General features: G+C 38.4%; 1 protein-coding gene across 1 annotated transcript in view; it reads left to right on the top strand.

Moving 5' to 3' along the window:
• The window catches only part of bcar1 (BCAR1 scaffold protein, Cas family member), a 47672-nt gene that overhangs the window by 18191 nt on the left and 15654 nt on the right, over positions 1 to 13827 (top strand). Inside the window, 1 exon segment of the mRNA XM_032546929.1 lies at positions 12497 to 13207. Coding sequence (XP_032402820.1) covers positions 12497 to 13207 — 711 coding nt within the window.

The raw sequence follows: 13827 nt of genomic DNA, 5'->3' as shown, positions 1-13827 counted from the left end.
ATTCAAGTAATAGATTGACTGAATGAATGAACCAACATCATTAAGAGCAAGGAAAACAGCAGAGAGAGAAAACTGGAGCTGAGGAGAAGTTTAAGCAAGGCTGGGTTCTAAAGCTATATTCCAAGGTTGTTGTAAACCATTATTTTAGTATTTTAGTAATTGATCAGTTATTCTCACAAATAATTGAGGAACCAAATAAAAAACTGTAGTAGCTACTTAAGCAAATAAAATAAATATATGAAGGAATAATGTTAGTAAAAACAATTCAATTCCTTTGAATTGGCAGTTCAAAGTGCCTTTCATAAGAAAATACAGTATTGCTTAAAATGCAATGTGATTCAAACTTCACTTTTAGTCTCAAGTTTGATGTATGAAAAACTACATTATAGGAAAAGATACTGATCTTTTTCCGTCATAACTTTTCTTGATCAGCAAGTAGATGCAACCAAGGAGAATTTAGATAGACAGTCATGTTTTTGGACTGTGGGAAGAAGCTGGAGTACCCAGAGAGAACCCACACATGACAGGGAGAACATGCAAACTGAACCCAGGGCCGGGAATCGAACCCAGGACCTTCTTGCTGAAAGGCAGCAGAGCTACCAACTGCACCACTGTGAAGCCTCAGTGACCAGGATGATGACTCTAAATATTTATTTGAAGATATGAAAACAATATCTGAATGTACTATCTGGAATAAATTCTTTATTTATTATTTCCCACAAGGAAACTCCAGTAAAAGGTCTAGCAGAATGTTCAATTTAGCCTAAATTATTCACAGGTGACTCTGAATTCAGTCTACAGTCAACTTTGTGGACCAACTCGACTGGATATGTTTGGTGATGTCTCAGTTTCAAGTGTTTAAGTGACAGCTTACACAGACCTAAAATTGGACTTAATTTACATGTTGCAATTTTTTTCTCTTTTTTTTTCGTTGTTTGAAAATCAGCTTCACACCTGGCACTGAGGATGAAATATCATTTCTTACTGTGCCAATGTCTAATCCAGTAATATCAGTAAACTATCAGTGCTGCTGTCTGTGCAGGAAGGCTGTGGTTATAAAGCTAAGATGACATCCTGTCCAACATCACACTGGTGAAAAACATCCCCCTCAGGGTGGGAAAATGTTCAAATCAAAGTGATCTATGTCTGACTGACTGGCTGCTACTTTATCAGATCAAGATATTTAGAGGTTATGGTTTCAGTCTTAACTTCTTGAAGTCACTCAGATATATCTGTTCAGAATTAACGCAGTTCCTCATATAAGTTCAGTCTGTCATTTTACACTTAAATCTAAATATAAACTGAAAGGAAGATTTTAAGGAATTGACCTTGTGTGAGGACATAAATCTTGTTCTTGTCACTGATTTACTGGCTGAGTCATGGAGACCTGGAATTCCCTTCTGTCCCCAACATGACAGAAAAGCACACACTCTACACCAACCGCTCCACTGACTGCAGTCTAATGTGTTCATACTGCTCTAATGTCCCACCTGGAGCTGTGAGTTATCTGACTGGTTATCCAGAACCAGCTGGTTAGAAAAGTTCCGACTTTTCTGCCGACCCTGACTTACTTCACCTAACAGCTCATCCAGAGGCATCATGTGTGACTGATGCCAGTCAGCCACCCACAAGGCAGGCGCTGTTCTCTTTCACTCAGAAGCATTATGAAATATAAAACATATGACTTGATTTATTTCATTGTGATCAGAAGCGATATATTTATCTTTGAAAACCTCAAAATATTGTTTATTTAAATTATTTTTTCAGTTTGGACAGAAAATGTGAATAGAGAATTCAGATGAAACCAGGCTGGCATTTACACCTGCTGTTTATTTAGTCATATTAAATCTAGTCCAACATGTTCAACATTTTGGTCTGACGTTAGTACCTGCTGCTGGCTAAATGATTCTCTTCTGGCCCTGACTGACTTGTCCGCTGGTCTCTGGTCGGCGTTTTGCAGGGAGGGATTACTTTGTTAAACAATAGAGGTCATCCTCTTCCCAGCACCATTGTTTCAGCTCCGCTCTCTTGGGAATCTATTCTTGTCTTACTGATTTTTGCCCAAACTGAAGCGTATCACTACAAATGGTTTGTATTTTTCATTGGCTAAGTGATTATTACTCTAACTGTTGTCAGTAACTTGAACATTCTGATGCAATCAGCTCAGAGTGTAGGCGTTTCCCATACCTAGAGGAGAACTCACCTTAAGATCCATAAATTCAATCAGTCATTATAATCTCGACATCTTTTTTTTCTGTTTTCATCAAAATATCTCTTGAGCCAGGTCCTTCAACATATTCTGTCATATTTATCAAGTAGCTGTTTCATAATTCAGTTTAATTACATTTCATATGGCTGTTTATAAATCAATTACTTGTGCAACAGGGTGCACCCCCCAATTCCCCACATGACCATTTGCTTTACGTCATCTGAACAATCTTCTTACTTCATCAGTAACTAAAGCAAAATCCCTAAAGATCATCCTCTGCTACATTCTTTTTCAACTCTTTTTCCACCTATCAAGTCCTCACCGCTCTCATTTGGTGAACAACACCATAGCCGTACTTACCCAAACATGTGGACATTTATGCCAATAGCAGTTCACACGTTCACGTTAGAGACATCCTCCCTGCTTTCCTGAGAGACCTCCTGACTTTGTTTTGTTCTTGTTTTAGAGTGTGGACATGTTAGCATGTTTACATGGATGTAAATAATCATAACTACTGGCAGATGAGAATAAAAATGCATCATAAGAATGTCCCAATCTGAATATTTTGATCAGATTCAACTTGATTGGAATGATATTATAATCTGGTTGGTTTATGCTGATTGTTTATCATCCTGATTGTGGCAAACTGACCTGACAGAAAGGACCTCACAATGATGCCAAGCCCTGCTTCTCAACAACTCAATTAGATCTCTAATCCTTTACAGAAAAAAGTTTCAATGAACTTTGTAATGAGTTTTTACTGCTACCTCCATGTAGGACTGTGTGATGCAGTTCCTCATGTCTGTCCTGCTTCAGAATATTGTATCTTAGTTTTGTGCAACGGATTTGGTGTGGCTCAGCTCCAAACCAGTTTTCTCTTTAGTGCGGAGGTTTCTGGTTCAGTTTCTGGTTCTGGTTCTGGTTCAGCCGTCTTAGAGACTCTGTTGTGTGTTTACTGTAAACTGACCTGGTGCTGTTCTTACATCATTCAGCCTTCTGGATTTGTCGAAATTAATTTAAACATAATCATGTTTTAATAGTTGCATATCAGTTCAGAATCATTCATATCTGTGCCTCAGTCACATACTGTGTACATGTTTCAAAAACCTTTAAAAGACTGTAAGTGAAATATCAAACTGTAAACTGAATTAAGTCTATTTTGTCCATATTCTCCCTTCCAGTAATCTCTGAAATGATTTAACTGATTTGGTTTTAAAAAACAACTTTCAGAAATAGGCTAAAATCCACCATTTTCTACACATTTACAGAACAAGTCTAACTTTACTCATGTAAAGAGCTGTAGTTGATGGGACACCAGATGAATAAAGTAGAAGTAGAACTACAGCAGTCAGTCAGGGAGGCAGTGAGTTAATGGAGTCGGACCCGTTGTGATCTGCCCTCACTGTGGATCAGAACCCTGCAGTCATCACTTGACCGGACCAAATTAACTTCTACTAAATGTTAGTGGGTTTTTGTTTTAGATGTGAAATGAATAACATTATTTCATAATTACAGACTGAACTTGCAGGTTGAAATTGCTGCTGGTTGGAAATAGAAATTGATTCTGAATTACTGCCATTCTATTTTATAAAACCAAACCACAATTAGTCTGTGATGATTCTGAGGAGTCGCCTTGTCAGTGCACAACTCAGTTAATTAATGAAACTACAGATGCGTGTTGTTTCCATCTGAAATTTCACTACAAATATGGAAATATGTTGTCATATTTACTGCTATTCTCCCAATTATTCAATTTTGAGCTCTTAAAAAAAATCCACATGTTGAAATAAAAGCCATAAAAGAAAATGGATGAAATGATCTCATTGATACTGAATCAAAGGTGGCTGTCTTTGATTTTTGGTTTGTGCTGTAGATCAGACTCCATGTAGATAACACTGACATTGAATGAGTCTCAAAATTGGCATCAGGTCAAAAAAGATGTGTCATCCACTCCTGACCACACAGTGTAGGAGTGTAGAGTGCAGCAGGGGCGTTGTTCTTGAAGCGCCTCTCAAGGGAGGGGTGTATTTTGTTTTGATGCTATGCAGCGTGTTTTTTTTCTGAGTTGAATTTCTCAACTCTTATCCCTTCCTGGCTGTCTCAGAGCAGGAGCATGTGCACCGTCCATATGAACAGTATCTGTCTGTGTATTGTTGTGTCTGGATTGGCACTCCAGTTAGCTGACAACATGCTGTGAATCACGGCGTGTTTGTCCTGCTGCTCAGTGCTGAGTCATTGTCCAAGGTGACGTCTCAGCTGCAGCTTTCTCAGAGGATTTATGAGCAAACCTCTGCTTCTATAGCTGAAAAGCCAACCTCAGCCAGATTCCTTCAGCTTGGATTTAGTCTTCAGTGTTCATACATGAGGACTCTTCTTGCTGATCCAGAGCTGTCTTGAGCTTCTGTGGTTTTAAACGTCGTATCCCAGTGTAAAGATGAGGACTTGTGTCTGCATCACAAATATGTTTTTAGCACAGAGCTAAAGCTGGTTTGTTATCACAGAGCATGTGTGGACAGGTTTTACCTCTGATGTGTAAGTACTGGTTGGGAAAGCCCTTAAATATATGCTGCTCTGTGGATCCTCTGTCATATGTTGAACACAATCATTTCCAAATGTGTTGTTATTTTCTGGAATGGACAATTAAGAGATCCTCACGTGATAAGTTGAAACAAAAGTCCAACAGTTTGAGGGTATTAAAACAAAAATATATTGTGAAAATATATTCTGACAATATTAAACATTTTCAGTTTTGAGTTGCTTTAGTTTAGGTGTATGTTTGACCTGGTTAGTTTCCACAACTCCAAGGATGGATTTCCATTTTCAACAAGCTGAGGGTGAAATGATTTCATTGATGTAAGGATCAGGGAATTACTGCCAATAATAGACTCAATTGGTGTAAGCTTAAGATGTATAACTTGCACATGCTAACATTTTTAAGCTTTGTAAACTTTACTTTTTTGAGGCAGCAAGTTTGCTTTTTTTAAGTAAGGTGAAGTAATTGGATTGTATTATTTTTAAATGAATACAAAGGAAATACATGAATAGAATCTGTTTTGTGATTTTTAAACTGTGACTTTTTCAAACCATGGTATACCTTGTTACTGGATGCCGGCAAACAATTTTGGTACCCAAATTTTTACCAGTTTGCTCAATGACAAACACTTACAAAAACCTCAGTCAGAATAATAGTAAAAATATCTACTCTATTAGTAAATACAGAACTGATGCTCTAAGCCTGCTCTTAAAGTGATGTTTTTGTGCATGATTTGCCTGTGGTGTCTTGCCAGCAGCTTAGCTGTCAGCACTAGGGTTGTTCATGAAAATGTAGCACACATAAATACCTCGCTGTGTTGTCTGCAAACAGGTTAAGCAATCCCAGGCCACTCCCACTGGAGCCTACACTATCCTGGCCCGTATTCCTCCTGTTAGTCATAGCCTGAGGCATGATTTTTTTTTTCAGATGGAATTATCGCTCATCAAAACAAATCTGGATCTGCCTGAAGGGAACAAAAATCAGTGTCTGTAGGTAAAATCCACACTGCAAGCTCCTATTTAAACAATTTGTTTCTTTTGCACATCTCACCTCCTGCCATGATGGACATTGTTCAAAACTTTGAAAATCAAAAATGTATAGTTAATAGTGTTAGAGAAATGAAAGCTAACGTAGTTAAACATGTCTCTACTTTTACATTTGTTGATGTGTAGCTCTGTTCATGCATCTTCAGTTTGTGTGTGAAACGGAAGAGATTTACAGCCTGGGTTAAATTCCTTGTGTGTCAGATTTCTTGGGCAATAAAGCTAAGTAAAGTAACAGAGCTCTTCTAGCACCGTATCCCTGTAAGGACAATTTAAGACTTAGTTTCCTAAAGCAATACCTGTCCAGCTGTAGCTGGATGCTGCTGCTGGGTGAAACATTCTTTCTGTCATGAAACAAATCAGCCGTGCGCTCCCAAATATTTCTCAAGATCTGGCGTGCCAAGACAGGAAAGAAAGAGGGGGAGGGAAGAATGGAGCGCAGCAGCGAGAGAGCCACATATCAGACTCATCTCCTCTCAGAGACTGTCAGCTCCTGCTCCAAAGATTACTATCTGCAGAGAATAATTGTGCTGCTAATGTAAGCAGAATGTTTGTCAGCAGGTTTGGCTGAAGTGATTTACTGCCTGTGGTTGTAAGCTGGACTGAGATCTGATTCTGACTCTGAGCAAATTTAACATAGCTCCTGCTAATGAAAACTGGGGGGAAAGTGCTAAATAGAAATATATTAATCATATTTAAACTGAAAGGCTTTGGGATTTTTTTTTTAATCGTTTTGCTACAATATGACAGTCTAGTGGTGGAGGTGTGTTTCAGTGGAACCAGGTAGACATCTAGAGAAGAAATCCAATTCTCCTGTCTCTGATATCAGTCAGATATAAGATACACATGGTTGGGTAATGAACTATAAAATTACTTGAGATTTCCATATCGGCCATTTTTATGTCCTGGTAAAGATGTAGGAAGAAATAAAATGCATGAATGTCTAATCACAGCAACCCACTCAGTCCTTCACTGATGAGTTGATTTATTCAGTCAGAAAAGGAAATGCATTAATAATAAACACTGATAATCATGTTTCTATTTGCAATGGGGGGAAATAACAGCTGTTTTTCTGGTATCACTTCCAAACAGCCGTTTAGCAAGTAGGCTGATGGAGACTCTGTCTGCTGATCACTGCTGTTCTTTGTTGTCTTTGTTTTTCTCATTCCAGCCTACCTAGTTGTGTTGAAGGGCTAAACGTGGCTCCTTGACCAGCCTGAGCTGTTAGTTTTAGATGTTTTAGGCTTCTGGCTGTGGATAAGGGCAACCTTCAGAAAGCAGCCATATTTGTGTAGCAGTTTCCTGACTTCTCAGAATCAACATATACCTGAATGACGTTCCCTCATATTTTACGTGTCTGTGTACAGTTGACACTTTTTGGAACTTTAAAAAGTATTAAACTCCTGTGTTGTATGTTTGCTAAAACATTTTATAACATGTCCTAAACCAAGTCTAGACCTACCCATCATCCTGATCGCTTACCCTCTACAGTAAACACAAACATCTAAAAGTTGTTAACTTATAGTAAAATAAAGCATTTAATAGTGATATTGATGCAGAAAATTGAGATGATGATTACATTGATTATGATTAGATAACATTTCTACACATTATTGTTACCATTCTTTGCCACTATGTCCCCACCATTTTCCATGAGCTTTAGCTTTTCACTCTCTAAAAGATGAGTGTCCAAACTGCTGCCAGGGTGACCAGCAGAGGCCTCATGTATAGAAGAATGAGGTGCAATATTTTTATGCACAATTCAGGATATATAAAAATGAATGTGGCATGAAAGTGTGCTGTATTCTACAATCTTTGACCTGATGGGAAAACATGCCACATTTTCAGTGGACAATAGCAAACAATAAAGCACCAAAACTCTCCTTGGTTCACTGAAATCTGACTCCATTCAGTGATATTTAACCCAGGTAGAATGAGAGAAACCCAGTGTTTTTTCATAATTTAAATCTTCTATTGTTTAAACTTAAGCAATGAAACAGAACCACATTTATCCTCATACAGGTAACACCCCCACACACTGAAGCTCTTCTACTTAATGATGAAATATGACAGAACAACAGACTGTATATCAAAGATCATCAAGGATCACTGCTAAATTGTGGTTTTTGTGAAAATTTACGTAGAGAGAAAAACAACATCAAACATATAATTTCCCCTCTTTACTTTTTGTCATGTAAGAAAAAAAAGACACTTCCAGAAACTCAAACATCCAACCCCTCCTGTGGCAAGGCAATGTTTGTCCCCAGGGGTCAAATAGAAGGCAAGAGACAAAGGATCTTAGGCCACACACACACGCTCCATCTCCCCCCCCACCTCACACAAACACACATATGCTCAGATGAGCAACCTGTCTGCGTTGAACTCGCTCCACCAGCTGTTCACATTACTCTCTGTTCAGTGAACGCCTTGTTTTCTCATGTTATAAAACATATTTATGTCCTAGACGTCAGTACACAGTAAATACACTCTTTCTAAATTAATTCTTTATTCTTTTATGTTTATGTTTATGTATTATGTAAATGACGAAGTCAAAAAACATTTTAAGTCACATTATATGTACAGAATTTTTATAACAACTGAAGGTAACACAATTATTTGATTGTGCCTTAAAATGACTATGTAGCTGGAAAACATATAGTGCTGCCCCTTTTAATAGCTAATTGTGCACAACTTCAACAAGAGTAAAATGTGTACCCCATTTTTCGTAGTTTTTTTCACATTTTCTGATTGCTGATAATAAGATTCAGCACAATTCTTTAACAAACAAAGCAGAGTATGATGACTCCCAGCTGCTATTTGGGAACCTTATCTAACCTTATGGAGAAAGAAACCACATCAAAACAACAGCATTCAGCCTGGTTAGAACAGGTGAGCTCAGACACAAACAGACAAATTATATTTTATATTATACATAATCGCTCAAATGAATGCTGTGATCTGCATATTCTAAAAACACAAGATCATGATATGAGAGGTTTGCATGATGGAAAGGACAAAGTGGGTGCATGGTCGCATGTTTATTGTAGAAATATAATATGAACGGGCTCTACAGTGTAAAACATAATCAGCTCCTTATATGCAAATTCATTGCCTCTATTTTTTTGTTTTCATTAAATAAACTGAATGAGTAACATAAACTTGTGCAATTTTAATGAGCATAACTTAAGGTAACTTAATGAATCAGAGTATGTTGTAATTACTTCAATTGTACCCAAAACCTTTTTTTTACATGTAAATAAAGACAAAGCTTTCTGAAGGGACAATTTTAACTTACAACTACTTACTGTATGTGAAAAGAAAATTCCTTAATTGAAACTGTTCCTGGATCCTGCTTTTTGTTTCTCTGCTCAAATTTGATAGAAAATATAGAAAGAAAGCAGTGATATTTTGCTCACTATTTTCCAGTAAAGCAAACACAATCAGACAGAACACAGTAACTCACTCATAATGCAGTTTTTGTCAGGATTGGGTTTTCTCTGTGTTGATTTGAGTTTTTCTGTGTGTTTATTTTGGGTTTCTGTGTCTTGAGTCTCCTGTTGTCCTGTCTATCCCTTGATTGTTCCCATGTGTGTCTCGTTCTGTGATTACCCTCTGTGTATTTAATGCCACCTGTGTTTCTGTGTCTTTGTCGGGTCCTTGTCTTACCTGTTTGTCAGTTCTATCATGTCGCATCTTATGTTGCCAGTCGCTACCAGTTGTGAGCCCTAGCTTTCTGCTCATCTGTGCTGCCTGGACTTTTGGATTTTTTGTGCCTTTTTCACCATTAAATCATCTTTATTTCACTTCCAACCTGGGTCCTCCACGTTTTCTTCACCACCTCTACAACCGTACTTCATGACAGTTTTATGTAGCTAATAAGAGATGTACTCCTCTGAAATGTAGACTCATTCCTGATAAACTGACTGCAGAGAAGGACTTTACCTTTAAACAATTTTTTTGTGACAAATAAAAAAAATAGTTTAGTTACTCACTGCTACATTGTGGGATACCTTGCTGGCCAATCCCCACTGTCAAATACCCTTTCACCTTACTTCAAGTTTATTTTTAAAACATTTTTACCTCAATAGGTCATCAGCTTATTTGAATAAAGTGTTTATTATAACTATGTAAAATAAGTTAAATCTGGTTAATTTATTTGATTAAAGTGAACTTTATATTTAATTGCACACTCAACAAATATAACACTAAATTGGACTTAGTTTAATTTAGTGTTAGCAAAACCTTGACAAAGTCAAGTTAGATTCACACACTTTTTTTCAATTAAATATAAAGTTGCTTTTTACAGTGTAGACATGCTGTTGTCACCATGCCTTGCTACTAAAAAAAAGACTCAACAGAATGAGATCTTTATCTGTTTTTTTTGGGGGGGGTTGCATTTTTCTTACTTTACATGAGCTCAGTCTTCAGTTTCTGAGGTATTTCTAGACCAGGCTTATCCTGGTCTAGAATCCTGGTTTGTAATTAGATTCTCCTCCTGTGAATAAAAATGTTGCCGTTTGACTGGATTCTGACTTTAGAACAAGGAAATTCTGAAACAAAATTCTAAACGTGACTGGAATCTATGAGTCAGCCATGCTAAATGAGTTCAAGTAAACCCATCAGAGGAAGGGGCAGCAGAACACACTGAAGGTCTCATGATAACATAACAAAGGTTGATGTGTGATTCATGTCCACTCCACTTCCTCTTTCTTGATGAGACGACTTTGTTTTATTTCTTTGGACTAAACTGATTTGTCCCCTTAATCTGATCCTCTTTCTAAAACATTGTTTACATTTTGTTGAGACAATTATATGATGAAGTGAATGATATTAAAATTATTCATAATTTAATAAAACTGCCATAGTGTGCTACGAAAGTAAAAGCAGTCACTTGGTTTTTCTCAGACAGGCAGGACTTTCTGCTCAGGAGTCTGTATGTGAGCGTCGCTCTGGCATAGAGCCAGTACTGCCTGTACCAGTCCGTGATAACTGGGGTGGGACTCTGACGCCCAGAAGGAGTGGACATGGCTGAGGTCTGACGTGAACGACTAATATTGATTTAGTTTCAAACGGTTCCACAAAGGCTGACGGTGTTTCTGTTTGCACTCCGGCTTTCACACCTGTGTGTTCAATCAACTATTGAACCATTGTGCAGATAAAACCATGGCATCTGTAACATCACTGTGACTGTATTAGTACAGATGGTTTGCCAATCTGACAAGATGTGATCTCTCTTCTTTAACAACTAATGTCTTTGGCCAAAACAGTTCTTTCTTCCTGTACTGTACTCTGTCTTCGTAACACATCTTAAACCAGGACATCTTATTTACCTGTCAGGCATTATTGATTTTTGATACACTTACACTAAATTGCATTATGGAAATCTCGTCTTACTCATTAAACAAAATGTATCAACAAAACATGTTTTCTAGCTGAGGAAGAAGTTAGGACACCCTACCCATAGAGAGTCAGTGCCACACCCTTTGGTTCAATGAACCAGTAAGAGGCGTCTTCTTTCCATCTGCCAGCCACTAACATTGGTAGGACTGGGACCAATGTAACTCACTCCTCACTTTAAGCTCTGAGGTGTATGAGGGGTACAGCCTGTTTCAAGTCACCCTCAGCATCTCAGTGAGATGAGGATCTGGACTGAGTCAGCCCAGTTCTTTCCACTTCTTAATTTCTGAGCAGGTCCTGGTGTGTGATTGTCATGTTGCAGGGTATCATTCCTGCTTCTGCTTTAACTTGTTGACTTGGACTTCCAGGTATGGACTTGTTAGCAGGTGTTTTGAGTGTCCTCAATTAAAGACTATTTTCCATCCAGTGGAATGGCTGTTTTCTATTGATTTCAAGAGCTCTTTAAATCCTTTACTTTCAGCAGGACTTGGAGCATTTGGCTCCTTTTGTTGCTCCACCCTGCTGAGGAGACACACCAGGAAACATACATGATCATTCAAACAATTGCTAAACTCAAATTGAACCAAAAAAAATCCTAAGAAACATATTAACATTTGTACCCACATTCTCCCGGTACAGTAAAGATGGCTAGTCGCCTTGCCCACGAGAATGTTCAACCAAATGTCAATGTGCAGCTGAAATAAAGAACTTTAGCAAGAAACATTGGGTCTGTAAATCAATTAAACTCAATATAATATCAATAATCCTTTCTTAGTGATGGAACTCCGGTCTCCATCACATCCCTTTAAATAGGTTTGATTTCCTACCCAAATATAAGTGTGTCCTACCTCCTGACACCTGTCCGACAATTTACTGACAAACCTCAATTCTTTCATATTTGGAACGCTCCAACTTCAGTGGAGTCAGTCAAAGAAAACCCATGAAAAGAGTTTTACAGACCAGAGGTCCCCAGCCTGTTCTGCATTTTTGAGATGTGTTCCTTCCTCCTAAGCATTCTTTGACATTTATGTAAATCAGATGTTTGGTCACAGGAAACCTGTAGCAATAAAATGACTCACCCAGAGTTCAAAGGTTAATGACCACTGTTATAATCTGCATTTAGACGCAGCTGCATGCTGATACTTGTGTAAAAAGTGTTCTTTTATCATCTTTGTAATGTGTTATCCGATGTGTAGTAGTGATGTCTGACTACAGATCCAATGTATGACTGATTGATTTGTGCAACTTTTAATGTTATTTAATATGTTATTGGTAATTTTATAATTACAGCTGTTTGTTTCTGATTTTTGGCAGAATATTTTGGCCAAAGCATTGTATGACAATGTGGCTGAGTCTCCGGATGAGCTCTCCTTCCGGAAGGGTGACATCATGACGGTGTTGGAGCGGGACACGCAGGGATTGGATGGATGGTGGCTCTGCTCTCTCCATGGCCGACAAGGCATCGTCCCAGGGAATCGTCTCAAGATTCTGGTCGGCATGTACGACAGTAAGCAACAGCAGCAAGTCACCCCTACCACACCAGATCCAGCTGTTTCCTGTGCAACCCCCCAGGTGCAAAGACCCCTCCTCCCTCAAAGCGCATACTCCAAACCAACTGCCAACTCTACATCAACTCCACCAGTGTACGCAAATAAGCCCCTTCCTTCAGTTCAGTACACATCCATGCATCCGGCGTACTCCGGCCCCAATCCTGTCCAACCAAGCACAGACTCTGTTTACATGATGCCCCCTTCCCATGGCCCCAAGGTGAGCTCCCAAAGTCTATATCAGGTTCCATGTGGTCCAAACGGATCCTCACCACAAGCCCCACCAGGACCGCCTAAGAAGACCTCAGCTGTAGGTCACAGACCGTTTGAGCTGCCTGGTCAAGATATCTACCAAGTCCCCCCCTCTGTAGGCCCAGGGCTCAGTCAGGCAACCGCTTCAGCTGGGGTGACAGGAACTGGCCAGGATGTATACCAGGTACCTCCATCCTGGGAGAACAGCACAAAGCCACATGGCAAGGTAAGGAAGAGGAAGCAAATGGAGTAAGAATTTAAAATATTGTGCTTTGCCAAAAACAATAAAAAATGCTTTTTGCTTTTGAATTTGAAAAGAGGAATTAATACAATGTCAAACAATGAATCAGAATAAATATGAAAGGCTAAATATGAATTGTAACTGAATTATGAAAAGCAGCATAACAGAAGAAGACATTTCATGCACTGGCTCATTTGTTTTCTCTGACTGTTATGTTCTGGGCATTACATTTCTTTAAGTCCCTTCTAGGGGTGAATGTGTCTTTTTTTCTCACTAAAGATTAAAAATATCCATAGAGTTTTGATTATTGTTTAAAGTTTGAAAGAATCTAGCTGACAGCATGACTCTTGGCAGTGAACCTGCTGACCAACCAACCTGCTGTGGTTTAGTCTTTAACACATGAATGGAAACAATTAAACACATCTGTCATAAAGGCCTTGATAAAAATGTTGTGTTCCTTTGCTGTTAATTTAAACTTGTTTTCTTGAGGCTTTGACTAATTTTTAAAATGCAAATACAATGAAAAAATGTAAGTTAATTTCAAAACTCTTATCCTAGGAATATGACCGGGATTTGTCTGGAACCCCAGATAAAGTTCTATATTC

This window comes from Xiphophorus hellerii, chromosome 2 (genome assembly GCF_003331165.1).
Source record: "Xiphophorus hellerii strain 12219 chromosome 2, Xiphophorus_hellerii-4.1, whole genome shotgun sequence".
In the NCBI taxonomy this organism is placed as follows: domain Eukaryota; kingdom Metazoa; phylum Chordata; class Actinopteri; order Cyprinodontiformes; family Poeciliidae; genus Xiphophorus; species Xiphophorus hellerii.
The sequence above is the reverse complement of the archived record's forward strand: the minus strand, read 5'-3'. Positions and strand labels throughout refer to the sequence as shown.